Raw genomic sequence first — 18,916 nt, 5'->3', positions numbered from 1 at the left:
CACCTCAGACATCATGTCCTCCATCCACTCTGGAGCACCTACCAACCCCTGCCTTCACCACCTCTTCAACCTCAGGACGAACCCTATCAGCACTCAACTCACCAGCATCCTCAACACCTCCATCTCCACAGCAACCTTTCCGGACAGATGGAAACACACAGACATCAGACTCCTCAACCGATCCCCGTAATCTCAAAAATTACCATCTGATCTCCTTGCTCCCATACCCAGCCAAAGTACCGGAGAAAGCCATAAACCGTCAGCGTGTCAAATTCCTGGAACAAAACCAACTGCTGGATGACTCCGAATCAGGATTCAGGGCCAAACACAGCACCAAGACTGAGCTGATTGTCTCCACCTATGACATCCAAACACTCCACGACTGCAGAGAAACTGCGACTCTCATCCTCCTCAACCTCTTTGTGGCACCGTCCCCCACAACACCCTCATCAACAGACTTCACAACCTCCTCAAGTGGATGGCCTCCTTCCTCACAGGATGCATACAGGGCATCAGGCTGCCCCCTTCATCTCCGCACCCAAAAACATAATTTGCTGCATACCCCAAGGATCGTCCCTCAGCCCCACCCTGTTCAACACCCACCTGCCCTCCCTCGCATGCATCGCCAGATCCCACATCTCATCATAATCTCCTACACAGATGACACTCACCAAATTTCCACACTCACAGAGGACCCGGCTACACCAAAACCAACCTCTCCAATACCATGACAGACGTTGCCAACTGGATGAGAAACAACTGCCTCGTACTCAACTCCGACAAAACAGAACTACTGATCCTCGAGAACAACACCTACGGCTGCGACCAATGCTGGTGGCCAGTTCAACTTGAGCAAACCCCAACACTTTCAGACCATGCACAAAACTTAGGGATCATACTTGACAGTCAACTGACCATGAAACGACAAGTCAACACAGTTGCCTCCTCTTGCTTCCACACACTTTGCCAGCTCCACTGAATCTTCAGATGGAGCCCAACCAACACCAGAAAGACTGTCACTCAGGCCCTCGTCACCAGCCGCCTTGACTGCAGCAATGCTCTCTGCACTGACATCTCCACCCAGCTCCTCCGAAGGCTCCAGACCTTACAGAACGCTGCAGCTAGACTCATCCTGAACCTCCCCAAATGGACACACATCGCCCCCCACCTGAAAAACTTCCATTTGCTCCAGATCCAGAAGAAATTCCAGTTCAAGATCCTCATGCACACATACAAAGCCCTCCATGACCTAGGACCTTCCTACATCAACCATCAACTCAACTTCTATCGCAGCTCCAGAAACCTGTGCTCCATCGCACACACCTCCCCTGCATTTGTCGCAGTCACAGCAGTAGCTGTTCCTTCTCCTACATCACTGCCAGGACCTGGAACGACCGGCCCCTCCATCTCCGTACAGCCTCTACGTTGTCAGACTTCAGAAAGAGACCTGGCTCTTCGACTGAGACACCGCAGCCAGATACCCCTAGTGGTGACAGTGCTGCACTTTGCAAAAGCTGGTTGATTGACCTGGCCTGGCAGTTCGGGCTGGACTGTTCCCATGGGTCAAGACTGCTTTGCATATGGCTGGGTCCAAACTAGAATGGTGTGGTGAGCAAAAAAACAATAGATTTAGGCCCAGATCTATGTACTAGGGGTGAATGTTTGACATTGTTCAGCATTCCGTCCATCAGTTGCTCTTTTTGCATGTACTGATGACATTTTAGGAGCCAGAAAGTATTTTCTGACTCCTGAAATACGTTTGCGACTCCACACCGAATCCTTGTTAGGTAGGGGTGTGTTGTAGGCATCTCTTCTAAATAACAATTCGGTATGAGATGCATCAATGTTTTGTGACCAAAATCTTATTTCAAAATATTGAAAAGTTAAAGACTTCCAAGTTGGGCTAGTACGTCTTTTGCCGAAGTGAAGAGGTTTGTGTAGGAGTACATCCAGTGGACTGCTACCACATCTAAAACACAATTTAAAAAAAAGATAAACTGTTATTTGTAACCACAGCCCCTCTTCCTTAGGAAAAACAAGCTGCATTAAAAAACAGAAAAGTTTTCTTTTTTAAAAGGCGATCGCAGACATGGTGGTCTGCTCACCGTAGGAAGCCGCCATCCCTTTGACTGCCACCAATTGGAGTCAGTATCAATTTGTGACCCACCTAATTAATAATCATGAGATTGTTCAAATTGAACCCATTCCGAATTGGAATTTTATGAGCCGACCTTTTGGAAAAAAGTATCAATTTTTACATTTCTTTACAAGTTGCAAAAATACTGTCCGCAAACTACAAACAGTGTTAGTACATTGGAACCGTTACATTTTTCTGCAATCTCCGCTAAGTTTTTTCTATCGACTTGCACATACTTTGTCTGTATAGTATAGGAAATCGATATATTGTCAAGGTAAGTTTAGGTTGAGTTAGAATAGTAAACCTACCCTCTCCAACGTGTGCTTCCTTGAAGATATATTGAAAGTCGATATTGTGCAGTTGACAGGAGTGCAGGTCGATATTCCTGACCTTGAAATTCTGACACACAGCCATAAGAAAGAATCCTTCTGATACAAACTAATTACTTAACCCAGAGTCCAAACCTGATTCGTGTATAATCAAGAACAGTACAGGGACAGATCTTTAATTTGTTACTATCCTCTCAGAGTCCATTTTCTGTTGCAACAACTTGTAACAGTATAAATGCGATAGTACATGATAATCCCGAGTAAACTTATCTGCAGTGCCTCCCCAACTTCAAGTGTCAGGAACCCCACATCCCAACTCCTCACAATAAACACTCATGATAGCCAAGATTGCTCAGTGAGTTAAACGCTAGTGGCTCTGTGTCTGACTTGGGTATTGGCAGGGCCAGTTAACTCAGTCATCCTATTGAGTTCGATACATTGAGTACATTTAAATTGAGTCATAGTAAGGCCAGCTATTTACAGCCCTATAAATTGGCTAAACGGTATCAACAAATGTTATATATAAATAAGTTCCTAGTTTCATTATACTATACTGAAATTGAAAAAGATAGTTCAGGTTTGAGAACTAGTGGTTTCAATAGACTTCACGACAGTAAGAATGCCCTAGCAACCAACATAATTTGGTGCAAAAATAATTTTCTAAAAGAAAAACCATTTTTTTTACTATCTTCATTTGTGGTTAAGGATATAGTTTGTGATAGTGATAAAGATTCAACTGCATTCTGGATGTCATTGCTGGAGAACCCTTGTATCAGAGGCAGTAAGTATTTTTTTCATTTTTGTTGTCTGGAGTGGACAATGTAAATTGTGGTTCCTGTGGCCATAAGCTCCAGGCCAGGATCAGTGTGGCTTACCAAATGTCCTGGTCAGCCACACTAGCAAAAATGTGTCTGGAAGTAGAGAAAAAGATGTGGCCTGACGTACAAAGTGCATGCCTGGTAAACATCTGCTTGCCCTGTGTCCCCTTCAGTCAAACCTCATGTCTTTCTGCCATTTAAGTGTGCGGTGGCCGCTTCACTGGTCTCTCTCTGGTATTTTCTAGCACGAGGACGCTCTGGCCCAGCAGGCCTTCGAAGATGCTCGCAGAAGAACCCGCGAGTTCGAGGACCGAGACCGCTCTCATCGTGAGGAAATGGAGGTGAGGGTTTTACGGCCACTCTGCCAGTAACTGGTTAGTACCTTCCTGTAAATACTCTTTTGTTTCCAGTAGTTGTCGTTCATGTGTCTATGGGGTTTCTCTCTCTTGTTATGGTTACTGTTTGCTGCCTTTCGTGCTATTGGTTCAAATGGCTGCATAACTTCCATTTACCAAACACCGATTTGGCGCATTTGTGTCTTTTCCGCTTCTGCTCATCAGTCGAGACTCTAACATGATAGCTTTAGACATTTAATAATAGTTCTAGAGACCTAGCACTCTTCTTTGGAGTGTGTTGATCAGTTGTCTTTCAATTGAAGTTGACAGATTAATAAGTAAATACGTTGATGATTGCATTTTTTTCATTGTAGGTGCCGACACATGTTTTGCTCAGTCACATAGTACGCATGAGTGGTTTCTCAAGGTGTTTCCTAATAGTAGTACGCTGCTAGATTTGTAGTATTGCCATAGAACATGAGTCATGGTGACCATGTTGGGTCTGCAGATTCAATAATTGGTCAACCGTCCTCCCTTGCCAGTTGTTCCTTGTTGTAAGAAATACTATCTTCCGGCGTTCAGTGGCCCATGAAAAGATTTGGAGGTCTCTGCTTAATTTCCAGGTAGAGCCAGGCCCAATTCTCTTCTATCACGAGCCACAACATGACAAGTGGCAGTGATTTCCATGGTTGCTGCTGGTAGTCCCAGCTGAGAGGCCAAAATTGATTGGATGAAGGAAGGAGGCTATTTCTTCCTAGGTACGTCGACTCATGTCCTCAGCCTCCAGTGAAAGACTCCCATAGCTTATCTCGCACTCAAGCTGGTTCCGTTTGTAGTTAGCCCACCTGAAGAGGCCTCTCTCTGCATGGCTTCTGGTACATCAGTGGCCGATGGTGACGGCTTCTGGCAAGCCCTATGCTGAAGGTTCATATAATAAACAGCTGGGTGTGTAAACCGTCCCGCTGCGCCACTCCCTTTTCTCACTGCTTTCATTTACGTTTTTATTTTTTTGGAAGCTACTTGCTCCGTTATTTATTATTACAGGCGTGTTCAGTTGGTAATAAGCTTGCGAGCAGGGCCCCCAAGTTTCTCTGGCCCTTACCCCCTCATTGACCCGGTCTTCGCCCTGGGCGGCTCGCAGCCTGAGTTGTGCAATAACGCGCCTTTTGTTCCGCGTGCGTTACACGGGAGCGTGAGAATGCACGTTCTGCCTCCAAACTGTTCTCGCAGCCCCCGTGAACAAAAGGCACTCTGTAAACCGACCCAGACGGAGTCTTTTTACTAGTGTTAAAATGCCCCGCGTGCAATTCCATCTGACTGGAATGAGCGGGAACGGAAGTGAGGTGATTTGGACGCGCTCCATGCTAATATGGGCGCGTGTCACCGGCTCGTCAGTTTTAATCCTGAAAGGGATGGTGTGTGAGTGTGTCGTGTCGGGGCACGCACGAGTTGGCAAGTGGCACTTACCTCCCCCTCAGAACCTCTCAACGTTGTACACACAACGGGAGATTCAAGGAGGACGGCAATTAACCCGGTTTTTGAGAAATGGGGGTTCGCCTTTCTCTGGGCGGCAGAAGACTGGTGTAAGAGCACCCATTTATAGGCCACGTGGAGATATATCCTACTTGGCGATGGGTTTATGTAGAACACATTGGATGCCTGTGCGAGCTTTCGAAAACCAGCATCTACTAAAATGGACCAGTGAAAATTGTTGTAAGCATGTCAGTCTAAAGGCCTGGGTGTTTGAAGCCTGTCAGTCTAGAGGGCCTGTGTTTGAAGTCTGTCAGTCTAGAGGGCCTGTGGGTTTGAAGCCTGTCAGTCTAGAGGGCCTGTGGGTTTGAAGCCTGTCAGTCTAGAGGGTTGGTGAGTTTGAAGCCTGTCAGCCTAGAAGGCCTGTGTGTTGTAAGTCTGTCAGCCTAGAGGGCCCGTGTGTTTGAAGCCTGTCAGCCTAGAGTGCCTGTGGGTTTGAAGCCTGTCAGTCTAGAGGGCCTGTGGGTTTGAAGCCTGTCAGTCTAGAGGGCCTTTGTCTTTGAAGAATGTCAGTCTAGAGGGCCGAGGTGTTCGACGCCTGTCAGTCTAGAGGGCCTGTGTGTTGTAAACCTGTCAGTCTAGAGGGCCTGTGTGTTGTAAACCTGTCAGTCTAGAGGGCCTGTGTGTTGTAAACCTGTCAGTCTAGAGGGCCTGTGGCTTTGAAGCCTGTCAGCCTAGAAGGCATGTGTGTCGTAAGCCTGTTAGCCTAGAGGGCCTGTGGGTTTGAAACCTGTCAGTCTAGAGGGCTTGTGAGTTTGAAGCTTGTTAGTCTAGAGGGCCTGTGGGTTTGAAGAATGTCAGTCTAGGGGCCTGGGTGTTCGACGCCTGTCAATCTAGAGGGCCTGTGTGTTTGAAGCCTGTCAGTCTCTAGGGCCTGTGTGTTTGAAGCCTGTCAGCCCAGAGGGCCTGTGTGTTGTACGCCTGTCAGTCTAGAGGGCCTGTGTGTTTGAAGCCTGTCAGTCTAGAGGGCCTGTGGGTTTAGAGCCTGTCAGCATAGAGGGCCTGTGTGTTTGAAGCCTGCCAGTCTAGAGGGCCTGGGTGTTTGAAGCCTGTCAGTCTGGAGGGCAGTCTAGAGGGCCTGTGTGTTTGAAGCCTGTCAATCTAGAGGGCCTGTGTGTTTGAAGCCTGCCAGTCTAGAGGGCCTGTGTGTTTGAAGCCTGTCAGTCTGGAGGGCCTGTGTGTTTGAAGCCTGCCAGTCTAGAGGGCCTGGGTGTTTGAAGCCTGTCAGTCTGGAGGGCAGTCTAGAGGGCCTGTGTGTTTGAAGCCTGTCAATCTAGAGGGCCTGTGTGTTTGAAGCCTGCCAGTCTAGAGGGCCTGGGTGTTTGAAGCCTGTCAGTCTGGAGGGCAGTCTAGAGGGCCTGTGTGTTTGAAGCCTGTCAATCTAGAGGGCCTGTGTGTTTGAAGCCTGTCAGTCTGGAGGGCAGTCTAGAGGGCCTGTGTGTTTGAAGCCTGTCAATCTAGAGGGCCTGTGTGTTTGAAGCCTGTCAGCCCAGAGGGCCTGTGTGTTTGAATAACGTCAGTCTAGAGGGCCTGTGGGTCTGTCAGGGATTCCCCGTGATCGGTACTGCATGGATATGTTTTTCATGAATGGATGGCCCCAATTAGGGCCTCCTTAGGAATGTTTTGAGCTCCAAGTGAGTTAACATTTTACTTCTGGCGTGCTCTCGTCCCCCCTTAGAAAAACGACAGGTGAATTCAGGCCATTTACAGCAAATGTGCACCAACACTAGGTGGTGCCGTAAGAGCGATTCCCTGCCCACTTTTATGGGAGTTCTTGCCAGACCACATAATACAAGACTCTCTTCAGTGCTTCATTTAAAATAATGTCAATTCCACCGAGTTTCTTTCTTGCAGCTCCCCACGCTTCTTTTATCTCACAACTACAGGTTCTTTTTCATCTCTGGCATCTCTCGTTGTCAGTTTTCTTGTGTTTCTCTTCCTACTCCTGTCTTCTTTTTCTGCGTTTCTCTGTCATGCTTTGGGTCAAAGTCTGATGATAAAAAGTAAGGGCTGGTGCCACCACCTGCAACAACCAACCACTTGCAGAAATCAAGTTCTGCTCCCACTCCAAAGACTTCTCAGAGCTCCGGCCAACCAAAATAATTTCCTCCAGGGGTTCAGAATACATTTATTTATTTGTAGGTTTGTATAGCGCTTGAATCACTCCAACAGGCGTATCTCTGCGCTTTTTGACCGGTAAATCAGCAAACATGATATGGAGATGGAATTAGATTTCATTTTTGAATAGAACAGTTTTTAGGAGTTTACGGAATGTTAGGTGCTCTTTGCATTGTCTTAAAGCCAGGGGTAATTTGTTCCACAGCTTGGGACCAGGTTGGGACCAGCTTGGGACCAGGGACATAGAAGGTTGGATAAGATTGAGTGTTTCCCCAAAAGACAACATCCCATTTCTTGAAATGTTTTTTTTCTTCTGCCAGGGCATTTGTTGCCCTCAGTGGGAAGGGTATGCCCAGACGCGTGTCCTGTGTTTGCTATGCCACCAGCTTCAGGCTAGCCTGGCTGATGAGGGGTGAAACTCCTAAACCAGGATGCTTGTTTCCGCTTCAAGGAGGGCTTGACTTGGCAATTCGGGTTGGACGTTTCCCATGGGGAGCATGCTCAAGTCTGATTTGCATAAGGCTGAGTCCAGGGCTTTAAGTGGGCCGGGCCCTGCCAGTGCAGAGCACCAGCAGTTCGAACAAGCATTTGCAATGCAATAGGTCTCGCATTTATGAGAGTTTAAGCTATTGTCGTTTACAATGGCATTGCACAAACTCTTATAATTGCAATACCTATTTCACTTCAAAGAAGCGGCTGCCATTGTCCGGGGCCACTTGAAAGGCGCATGGTGAGGAAAGCACGTCGTGCCTACAGTAGGAGAAACTCATTAATGAAAGGAGAGCTGACAGACTAAATAAGACATACTGTGTCGCAACAGAAATAAAAGGGTCAATCGCCATGGAAGGTCACAAATGCAGACAAGGCTGTACCAAGGAGGGACTAACAAGCCTAATAACGACTCGCAAGCCAGCATTTATGAAGAAAAATGACACAAGTCAATGACGAATATGGGTGGAGAGTGGGCGAAGCTTCAAACCCAAACTCCAGTACTGCATGCCTCGCAGCAGCACATGCGCTGCCCAGGCTCGACCTAAAAAGTGAGTGGTAAGATGGGTCCCTATTGGGCTCTCCGTGTTTTGTCGTCACCCTCACGGTGAAAACAAAATCTAAACTTTGCAGCAGTACCACTCCTCCCTGCCTTTGATTTCACTTCGAAGAGACTCGTTATAGTTCTTTCACAGTCTCATCATTTCTGAACGGAAGCATTTTCAATGTTCTATACAAGTAAGCCATAGTTATTGCTTATTTATCTTAAGTAACTAAGAACCATTGGCTAAGCCAATAGTCCTGGCTTGTTGTAGGTGTTATGTTACTTGTTGTATTATATATCTGGATGCAATGACAGAAATTCCAGTTGTGCAGCGCACTATGCTAAACACAGATTTTTAGTTTATGTGTTTTTAAGCCACGCCCTTAATTACATCGTCACGCCCCTTTGAGAGATTCCCTAGTTTTTTCATCCCGCATAAAACACTGGTTGGGTCTAACCAGGAATGGTGTGGCGTGCAAAAAAGCAATAGATTTAACTCAGATCTGTGACTGGGGGTGAATGTTTGATTTGTGCAGCATTCTGTCCATCATCTGTTCTTTTTGCCTTAAATTCCAGGAGGGACTCCACCAAGCCTGTGCTGAGACTAGAATTAACTAATATAATGAAAAATAAACCCTGCCTTTCACCAAGGAGGGGAAGTTGTGTTTTTGCAATTAGATTACCAAATACCCTCAACAAACATATTTCTGAGCTGCATGTTTTTCCTTTTGCAGTAATGCTAGCCACTTGGCTGCGACATGAGAAACTGTTAATGTGGTTTACTGGCTTAGTGCCTTACCTGACACTCCACAGACAGGCATTCACACCCACACTTCAACCACTGACGAAAACGTGTATGATGTGGGTTAATCTCTTTATCTCCACGTGCAACACCTTTTAAATATGTGTAATATGATTCATTTTAGGTACAACATAACTCGCTGTCCCATTGAATTATTCCGCCGCCCATCTGCTGCAACGTCACATCCTGGCTTCTAGAATCTAATTTTATCCAAACTTCACACACCCAAGATTGCTATATGTATACATTCTCTTCAATTAAGTGCATCCTGCTGTCCATTCCAGTTCCGTTTGCAGTGTAACAAAAACTTAAAATAAGTAGGGCCTAATTAAGATCCTAGCTTCCAAATCTTGGCATTTCAGTGACCTGTGCAGAAGCACCTAGCTGTGGGGTCAAGAGGCAAATGGCAATGCTTGCCACAAACAAGGTTTCCCTGTGCCTCTAAGCGCCACTCCAAAGCCCCAGCCCAGGACCGGGCATACTGGCATCACACTCTCTTTCTGTTGTTGTCCCTGTGACTCTCACCTTATCCTCTTTTTAGTTGTTTTAAATGTTTATTGAATTAACAAATAACAGTTTTTTTTGCTCATCTTTAAATTATACAAATAGTGCCTCCATGTGGCAGCTGTCATAAGGGCAGGCTCCGACTATTAAGTGTTGGTGCTGAATACCGGAAAGCACTGGCTCAAATTAAGCACTGCCTCCCTTCATTTTGTCTCTAAAATTTGACCTCATCCTAACTTTTTCCGTTTTCTTTGTCCGTCTCACCTTAACTGGTCCCTTCTGAACCTCTCTTTGTTTCCTCATCAAATCTTTTTCCGTGTCTTTTTATCCTTCCACTCTTTATTCTCTCTCTCGAATTCTCCTTTTCTGTTTATTTCTCCCTCTCTCACACACTCGCACGCACTGTCTCTCGCACACACACACTTGCTCTCACCCACACACTCACTCTCTCTCTCACACACACACTCTCTCTCTCTCTCTATCGATCTCTCTTTTGGTGGACATTTTGTTGTCGCTCTGAAGTTCGGTTTACAGTTTGAAATTCGAAGCAGGTCTACTTTTTACACCTTTGGCTTATCTCTCGCAAGAGCGGTTTGGTGGGGGCCGCCCCTTTTCGTGCCTTAACCACCTGCTCAGCGCAAGGGGCGATTCAATAACATTTGCCTGAAAGTCTAAGATAAATTCATTTCCCCGTTTTGCTCTGAGGTGAAAGATTTCGTTTCCAACGTCAAATGTCACTGGAATCCGTGCTTCGAGTTTGCTTTTCGGTTCAGTGGAATCTAAATATCCCCTTTTGCAGAAGTCCACGGTGCTGGGCGCGCATACGGGACCAAGAGCAGGCTCCCCTCACCCAGAGGCGCAACTAGAGACAAATTTCGGGGGGGGCTAAGAAAAAATTTCAGGTGGGTCTAATTCTTCCAGCCGTATGCAGAGTGGAGATGCAGGGGCTCTCTAAAAAGGGGTGAAAAAACAACAAAGCCTCATTAACAAGCAAATGGTCTTTTAAAGACCTGTGAAGTACTCTGGTGTGGCTGTGTTTGTGCCCGGGACGCTGTCTCAGCGGGGCTGACACACACGACAGGGGGGAGGGGCTGAAGCCCTTTGAGACCAATGGGCGTTGCACGCCTGGAGAGACCCCAGAGATGGCTACATATTACACATTAGTGTTATGTAGTTTCATATTACATCTTTGTGTTGGGTAGTTAGCTTGAAAACCCTGTTTAAAATGTTTAGGTTTTATATACTTGCATGAATAAATTGTTGATATAACAGTGGGCAATGGTGAGGGACTTCGGATTTATGTGATACAATGGCTGCAGGGTTTACCACATAATTATAGATTTACCACAGTTGTCATCATTTTACTACCTATTCTTTAGAATTAACAAAGAATGTTGCTTCTAGCTAATGTTGATGTAGCCTTAAGGCTAGAGTGGTGGACCTTGGACCTGGGGAACCGGGTTCAAGTCTCAGCAACGATGCTCAACATCATGTGATTCGGGCAAATCACTTAATCTCTCAGTGCCTAACAAAAATGAATGTGTACATCTGTAACAAAACTGGTGCTCATGTAAAGCGCTCTGCGACTCGATGTCTCGGGTCTAGTTTGTACTATATAAAACTCTAAAAATTAAAAAATATATATATAAGGTGCCACCTAAATTGGAATTTTTTAGGCACAAATTAGATAACCTTGCTGCATAATGTAGTCCTCCAAGCCACATACTCTCAATATTCTTCACAATGTAAAGCTCCGCAGTGGTTTGGGGGATATCATTTTGATGATGACATATATATTCAATGGCAATCCCTGTGAAATATGGGTTCGTATACTACTGCATTCCATGTAATAAAATCACCTAAATATGTAGTATATTAGTACTAAGGAACATTAAAGCTGTGAATTCTTTGTGAACTCCATCTATCCCAAGACATTTATAATCCTAATTGGAACCAAGGAGAGAGCCACCCTCCTCGCAACTTCTCCAAACAGTCAGAGTGCAAAAGACAGAGACAGTATCTAAGGCCAAAATGTGACGCAGATCATGCCTCTAGGTAAGCAAGGGCTTGTAATTAAGAGTTGCTGCCACCAACAAGCAAAGGTGAGACACGTCACGCACTCACTCTCTTCTGCCTTGAAGTTGTGGGGCTGTTATTAACTTGAGACTGCATTAATATAACTGCATCTACAATGGCCCTCCAGCTTCACGGCTCAATCGGTTGCAGATGGCCCAGAATGTCTCACCTGTCTCAGCGTTGGGTAGAAGCGATCATGGTACAGTAGCAGCTTTAAATCCCTTCACTGGTTACCAGTTATAAGATGGAATCCTATTCAAACTTGACTGCTGGATGTATACATGTATACACTGCTGTAGGATGAATATATGTACTTGGTCCTCCTCTATCTATCCAGCAGAATCTCAGTCTACTGTAACATAAAAAACCTAAGAACTCAAGATAAATTGTTTTTGAAAGTCCCACAAGTCAACTTTAAAATTAAGGCTTCAGAGCTTTTTCTGCCCCAGGCCCATCTATCTGATTGATTGATAGAGACCATATATAAAGTGCTCACAGCTACTTCAGTAAGAAGTGTTGCGATGCTCTGAGGAGAGTGACAGTGCCAATCAACTCGGTCAGTAAGATCTGGACTCTCTCCGAGAATTGCTGAGATATCCGTCCAACTTGACTTGCTTTAAGAAGGCACTAAAAACACATATTTTGGTGTTACGGACCCACATAAGACCCGCACAAAGAGTCCCCTTTGTAGAAGTGCATGTGTGAGAAGTGGCCTGAAAGGTAGGCAGGATTCAAGCAGCGAGAGATACCACATTCAATCACAATATGGATTGACCTGACCCCTTATGAGAAAGGAGAACATCATATCATGAAATCCTTGTTTAGTTCATTTTAAAGCTCTTCTGTTTTGTTCATTTATTTAGTAAGGCATTGGAGTGCTGTAGATAGTTGTAGCAATAGGGAGAAGAAGCAGGGCAAAGTATGAGCCCTGCTAACTTGTCAATTTCTCCTACAGGGAGAGATCTCTTTCAATGGCAATGTCCTTATATTATGTTCAGGTGGCATACGAGGCTCCTTCTGCTGCCACGGGGCCTTGTGAATACATCACAGCGACCAGTCAGCGAGCCAGGCCGAACTCATCAGGGCGCACTAGAAAACCTTTAAAAGATCAATACGTCGCTTCTCTCAGCCAATGTTTTCTTAAGTATTTTTATTATACAAATAAGAATGGCCGAGATGTGACTTTATATGCAGTGTGTGCTACAGAGGAGAATTCCATCCGTGTTGTCAGAGCGCAAAATGTTTGAGCACTGCGTGGAAGACTCAGAAATACAAAACAAGAAGGGAGGTCTCCTCAACGATCCAATAACGGGACGAGGAGTAAGAGGAAAGACAGAAATCTGGACAGTCCCTGTTGGATTCATTCAAGTGGATAGTAATATCAACTTGTTTTTAACCATTTGTTTGTTTTTAAATTTTGTGTGTGTTTATCATATGTGCACCATTGAATTAATTAGAGGGTGCTTACACTGTTTTTTTACATTGTACATTGTGGCACAGTAATTGATGTATAAAATTGTGTATATTTTTAATAAATTGCTTTGTATTTTTACTAAAATTGTTTTCATATTTGTGTATACAACTTATCAAAGTGGGCCTATATGGTAGGATTTCTTGAGCTATGGTTACATACAGTGGATATTACTATCCACTTGAATGAATCCAACAGGGACTGTCCAGATTTCTGAAGACTCAGAAATGTTACTATCCAGTGCTACCGTGTCCACTCCTCGTGAACTGGATGTGCACGACTGAGGTACAGGAAATGGACCCCCATCATCTCAGTGAATAATGTCTTACTGCTACAGACACTCCTCGGATATGCTGTGTCACTTCTGGTGACGCTGGTGGTAATTCACCCACTCCTGCCTGTGACGTTCTGTATCCAGACACCTAATAGTGGCCTTGATGTTGCAGTTTTATTTTGGAACACTTAACTGCCTGGGCACAACAACGGCAAGAAACAGGGCCCCAAGGCACAATGATGTCATCGTGTGTAAATGGTAGTAGAGCTCTGATGCCTAACAGGGCCTGGTTCATGCTGCAGTAAATTGAAAAATAAATACAGAAAATGCATTCCATAATTCCCACGTGGAAGCACCCTGACTGCAAACAAGAGCTATTCTTACACCCAATATTATGTCACGGGTTAAGACTCCAAACACTTCACATATAATATGAATGCAAAGGCTTTGCCTCATCCAGTACAGCCACCAAGATTTCAATTTATACATTCCTGCGCTCATGTGATGTTTTGGCAGGCAAAGCACAGATTACACTGTCATTTATTTACACCTTATATCTATGGTCCTATCCCCCGCGTCTTTCAATTAAAATGCCCCAAAGACAAAACAGTTACCGAAGGAAACTATGCCAGCCCTTCTACTATAGTGAAACCAAAGCGCCATCAAATGTTTACCAAGATGTGCTGCTTAATTAAGGAGGAAATCTTCACTGTGCGTTTAGCTCACCAAATGTACAAGTGCACTTTTCTAACCCACGTCATTTCCTAATTGTAAGAGAGCTGCAATATGTAAGCAGGTCTGCGTCGTTTTTTTTCTTCTCAAAAGCCTAATTTAAAAGTAAATGGTCTTCTTAAGACCTGTTAACTACTCGGGTGCGGCGGCAATTAGATGCTCGCCAGCCCCAGCCCGCGAAGCTGTGTCAGCCCGGGCTGACACACACGACGGGGGGGGGCTGAAGCCCCGTGAGCCCAATGGGTGTTGCGCGCCTCACCCCTCGACTTTCTTTCTGCTTGCATAGTCAAATACAAACGTATAATTGGGATAATGACTGTCATGCGTCTGGGATGCATAAATCAGTGCAGGCTTCAGGGGATCATGTTACCCAGTCAAGGCTGTCGGAGGCGGCCGCGTGCCAGGGCCTTCCAGTAAAATGCAGTTCAGACCGAGCGCGCGGCGCGCTATGAAATCGGTGTTGTGTGAGGAGAAAAGCCAGATTTATGTCCAAACTAAAACCATCAGAAGCAGCTCACATTTTTTTCATTCCGCCTGGATTTTTCCCAAAGATAGTTTGAAGTTCTGCTGCTTGTAGAAGGCAATTCACTTTTTACTTATATGTTTTGGAAATGTTTTCAGTGAGTTAATTTTTTTTTATCTGTGGGGGTGGGGGGGATGGGGCGGTATGGTAGCAGGTACTTTAACCAGTGAAGAAAAAAAAACGATATTGAAAAAAATGCTTTTTAACTAAAGTGCAATTTTTGGTTCCGTTAGTGGAATCACCTATTAGCCAAGTGGAGCAGCAGATGTCAAGTCTTGTACCTCGCCGCTGCACCACAGATGTAGGAAGATGTCTCATTATACGGTATACCAAAAAGAGGTATACTGTGCAAAGAGTCCAGGTATTCCCTTACGAGCGGACAGGGGCTTGCTCTAGCAGTCCCATGGTGCTCTATTAGGGGGTTTCTGACCCCATTGTCCCACTACAGCTCTGGCTAGGAAGCGCGGATGCAGTGGCGCTTTGCAGCATTAGACCTTTGCGGTTCTGGAGCCTCTCGGTCTTCTTTGGGGTGTCTGCAGGATGCAGGGGAGCAGAGCCACTGCTCCACGGGAGTGCCTGGGTTTTATTGGAGGCAGTCAGTTCTCCCAGGCTTCGGATGCATGACAGCTTGCAGGATGGGACAATTTTGGCACAATTCGATGGGGAAACTGCAGACAGGGAGGCAGGGTTGGGGCCAAGCAAGTTGCTCTTCCTTAGTCTTTGCTTTTGCAGCTCTTCAGTGTCCTTCTTCCTCGTAGGTCATCAGTATCTGAAAAGCTGGTGCCAGGGTTGCCCTAAATACTGCATTTAGGGCAATCAGTGTAGAGTAGGGTAGTAGCTAGTGGCCTAACTACCCTTTTGGTCACTAGACCCTTATATGACCACTTCCAGGAGAGGTGGTCATAACTCTGTCCCAGAATTCCTAATTTTGCCATCACCAATATGGCTACTTTTGAAAAGTCGTGTACACTTCAGGTTAGACCACCTTAGGGGTGGTACTAGTCTGGGGGTGAGCACACCTATCGGACTAGATACTTTTTCTGCCTGTCCAGGTACCAAATTGGCTCTGGACACAGGGGATCGGTTTCTTCTCCTGAGAGAGAAACCAGATTCACTACCAAAGGCGGTAGGCCCTTTGAAGGTCCCCTGCCTTGGAGTGTTAGTCTGCAGGACATCCTTTGGGAGGAGGTGAAAGCACCCCTTCCCAAGCAGGCTCAGTTTATGGTCCCCGGAGAGCAGAGGCCCTCAACCTTGGGGGGTCAGACATTCATCTCTGGTGGCAGTCTGATGAAAAGCAGTCAGTCAGCACCAGGGGCTGGAAGGTTTTCAGGGAGCACCTCTGAGGTGCCCTCTGTCTACATGTATTATTAAATCCAAGACCAGCATCAGTGTGGCTTTATTAATATGAGAGGTTTGATACCAAACATCCCTATTTTCAGTGGAGTCATCATATAGCTGGGGAACTCGTTTTCACCAGCATCCAGTACATGTTTTAAAATGACTTTCCTGATCACTATTACTGGCAGCAATGGAGCTGAGCAGCACGAGGGCAAATCTGCTCATGCAGCTATGTCCTCACATGTAATACAAGGCACCAGACGCGCAACACCAATTGGACTCACCGGGCTTCAGCCCCCCCCCCCGTCGTGTGTGGCAGCTCGGGATGATATATGTAAAAAGGAAGGGGTATCCCCGACTAGAGTTCCTAATTCGGGATAGGTATACTATTTGGAAGAAAAGAAATTAGGAACTGGATTTAAATGAAGGACATGGACGGACAAGAGACGGCAAAAACTATGGTGAAACGAAGTGCATGGTACAAAATTAAGGATTTCATTTTATTAGTTTATCATTATAGTAAAAAACATCATTACTTTATTACAAATTTTTTGTCGTGTGTTGCCTCCACTATACATGTGATTACTAATCTACATATATATACATATCATTGCATATCACTGCATTTCAGATAATAATTTGATTTGAAAGCTATGTGGAAGCTTGTTTTAACACACTGTACATGAAAACATGGCTAAGTATGACATCTACGCGCGTTTCGGCTGAGGGCCTTCATCAGGGAGCCATGTGAATATCCAAGTAAACCTGGATGCACAAGATGGTGCACCATCCGGGCAGCTCGGGATGAGACAGATCCCGGGCACACACAGAGCCGCACCCTAACGTTTCACAGGTCTTTAAAAGACCATTTGAATGTTAATTAGGCCTTGCAGTTGTTTCACCCCTCCTAAGAGCCCCTCCAGCTCCACGCTGCCTACTGATTAAAGGTTCAGCCCCCCCCCCCCCGAAATTTTTTCTTAGCCCCCACCCCCGAAATTTGGCTCCAGTTGCGCCTCTGATTAGGGCTGTAAGGCCTGCTCTAGGGGTTGCTTACAAATATTACATGCAGTGTTAGGTGTCATGACACCCAGGGATGTGTGTCATGTTGTGTTTTCAATTTTGTCTGCACCAAGACAAGCAGCCTGCAGTGGCAGTGTGCATGAGCTTAGTGTGAGGTCTTTTTCGGTGGCGCAATTTGTGCTGCAGCCCTTGAGCACCCTCTTTAGTGTCAGGCCCTAGGTACCAGGTGTACCATTTACTAGGGACTTACAGAGGGTACTAAAAGTATTGCTAATTGGGGAAAACAATTGTATAGTTTTGGGAAAGAGATCTAGCACTGGGGACTTGGTCAGCAGGAACCCAGCGCACTTCCAGTCGAAATTACATAAAATACCAGGCAAAAAGTGGGGACGGACCATGTCAAAAGGGGCACTTTGCTACAACCAATCAGTAACTTGTGCATATTTTTGTATATAACACAAGTGCACTTTTTATTCACTCTATATGACTTCCAATGTGCCGTCTCTTGTTAGAAGCACTGTGTTTTTTGAGAAATGTAACTGTTGTGTCATACCATTGTGAACAGTTTATGCATTATATGAATGGATTGGCAAAATTAATGCACTTATTGCATAACTATAATGTAGGGAAGGGCAATGAGCGGAGGAGACAGAAGGACGTTTTAATGCAGGTTTTATTTTTCTATAGGTTCTTTTTGTGTAGTACTCCAGTCTGTATTAGTGGGGATATCACTTCTTATCCTCCTCCATGTTCGGAACTGGGTTGGTGGTCGTTTCCTTATTGAGCCAGCATCAGTGCCTCCTAGCGCATCCTCTCTCCCGTGGGTCAAGTCCTCTTCGTAGGCTCGCGGTAGGGAAAAAGAGAGAGACAAAAAGTATGGTGTCAGTGAGGTTCCGGGAATAGTTATAAGTGAAGGGGGAAAGGAGTGAGGGACCACCGGTGCAGTGCCGCACAAACCAGACGGGTGATAGTGCAGGGAGTCCAGGGGTGATGCGGGATGTCGAGAAGGACGTTAAGCAGGCTTCCTCCTCACCCGCCTGGTAATGCGCTCCCGTACCTGTTGAAGCCACACTCCTCCTGGAGTGTGGCTCGGCTCAGCACCTGGCTCTTTCGTCCGTACTACCTTCGCTTTGGATGTACACAGCACGGCTCGGTCTCTCCCTCTCGTACTTCTCGGCTCCTTTGGCTCCTCAACTCTCCAACACACTCCAATGCTTCCAGATTCCTCCTCGTCCTCAGGCGAGCCTCCCTCTAATGGCCAGCTCCCGTCGACGTCATCCTGACGTCTCTTGTCTCCGGACTCTCGCTCCCACGTAAAGGGACCGTGTTCATTATACTCTGTGTCGTCCTCTTGCAGGTTGTTTCCGGAATTGCTGCATTCTTCTGGCTGGAGAAACAGAAAGGGACTCATTTGGTGAGAGTCCTCCCACCTTGCCCCTGTTTTCTCGGGGATCCCTCGCGGAGGTGAGACCGCGACATATAACTAACTCACAGAGGAGTTTTTTATGACACTATTGCTGTGGAAGTCCAAGGCTACACTTCTCCATTAGGTACCACCTTTTTTGATAACATTTTCCAGCCCAGGTCCCTGGGTTATTATTATTATTATAATTACATTTATTAAGCGCGCAGCTACCCGAAGGTTTCCCGGCGCTAAGGCAAACAGAGCGATATACAGGAAGAGAGGAGCGTCAGACCAGCAGTTTAGGTATTAAAGAGCCAGGTCTTGATTCCTTTACGGAAAGTCAGGAAGCACATTTCTGAACGCAGAGGTGGGGGTAAAGAGTTCCAAAGAGAAGGTGCCAATAGGGAGAATGAACGGCCTCCCATTTTGGCTTTCTTGACACGAGGTATCCTAAACTTATTCTGGGTGGAT

The 18,916-nt window shown here is 45.8% G+C and overlaps 1 protein-coding gene across 4 annotated transcripts in view; it reads left to right on the top strand.

The window, feature by feature from the left end:
* Nucleotides 1–18,916, top strand: part of CBFB (core-binding factor subunit beta) — a 224,957-nt gene that overhangs the window by 149,945 nt on the left and 56,096 nt on the right. For 2 of the 4 annotated variants that reach the window (XM_086947682.1, XM_086947685.1), the window contains exon 5: nucleotides 3,530–3,625. In XM_086947682.1, coding sequence (XP_086803808.1) covers nucleotides 3,530–3,625 — 96 coding nt within the window. Of the gene's footprint in view, nucleotides 1–3,529; nucleotides 3,659–18,916 lie in introns of all 4 variants that reach the window. The other 2 variants (XM_086947684.1, XM_086947683.1) reach the window with 1 other exon arrangement.

The sequence above is a fragment of the Lissotriton vulgaris genome, chromosome 12 (genome assembly GCF_964263255.1).
Source record: "Lissotriton vulgaris chromosome 12, aLisVul1.2, whole genome shotgun sequence".
Taxonomy (NCBI): domain Eukaryota; kingdom Metazoa; phylum Chordata; class Amphibia; order Caudata; family Salamandridae; genus Lissotriton; species Lissotriton vulgaris.
This window is presented reverse-complemented; position numbering and strand designations above follow the sequence as displayed.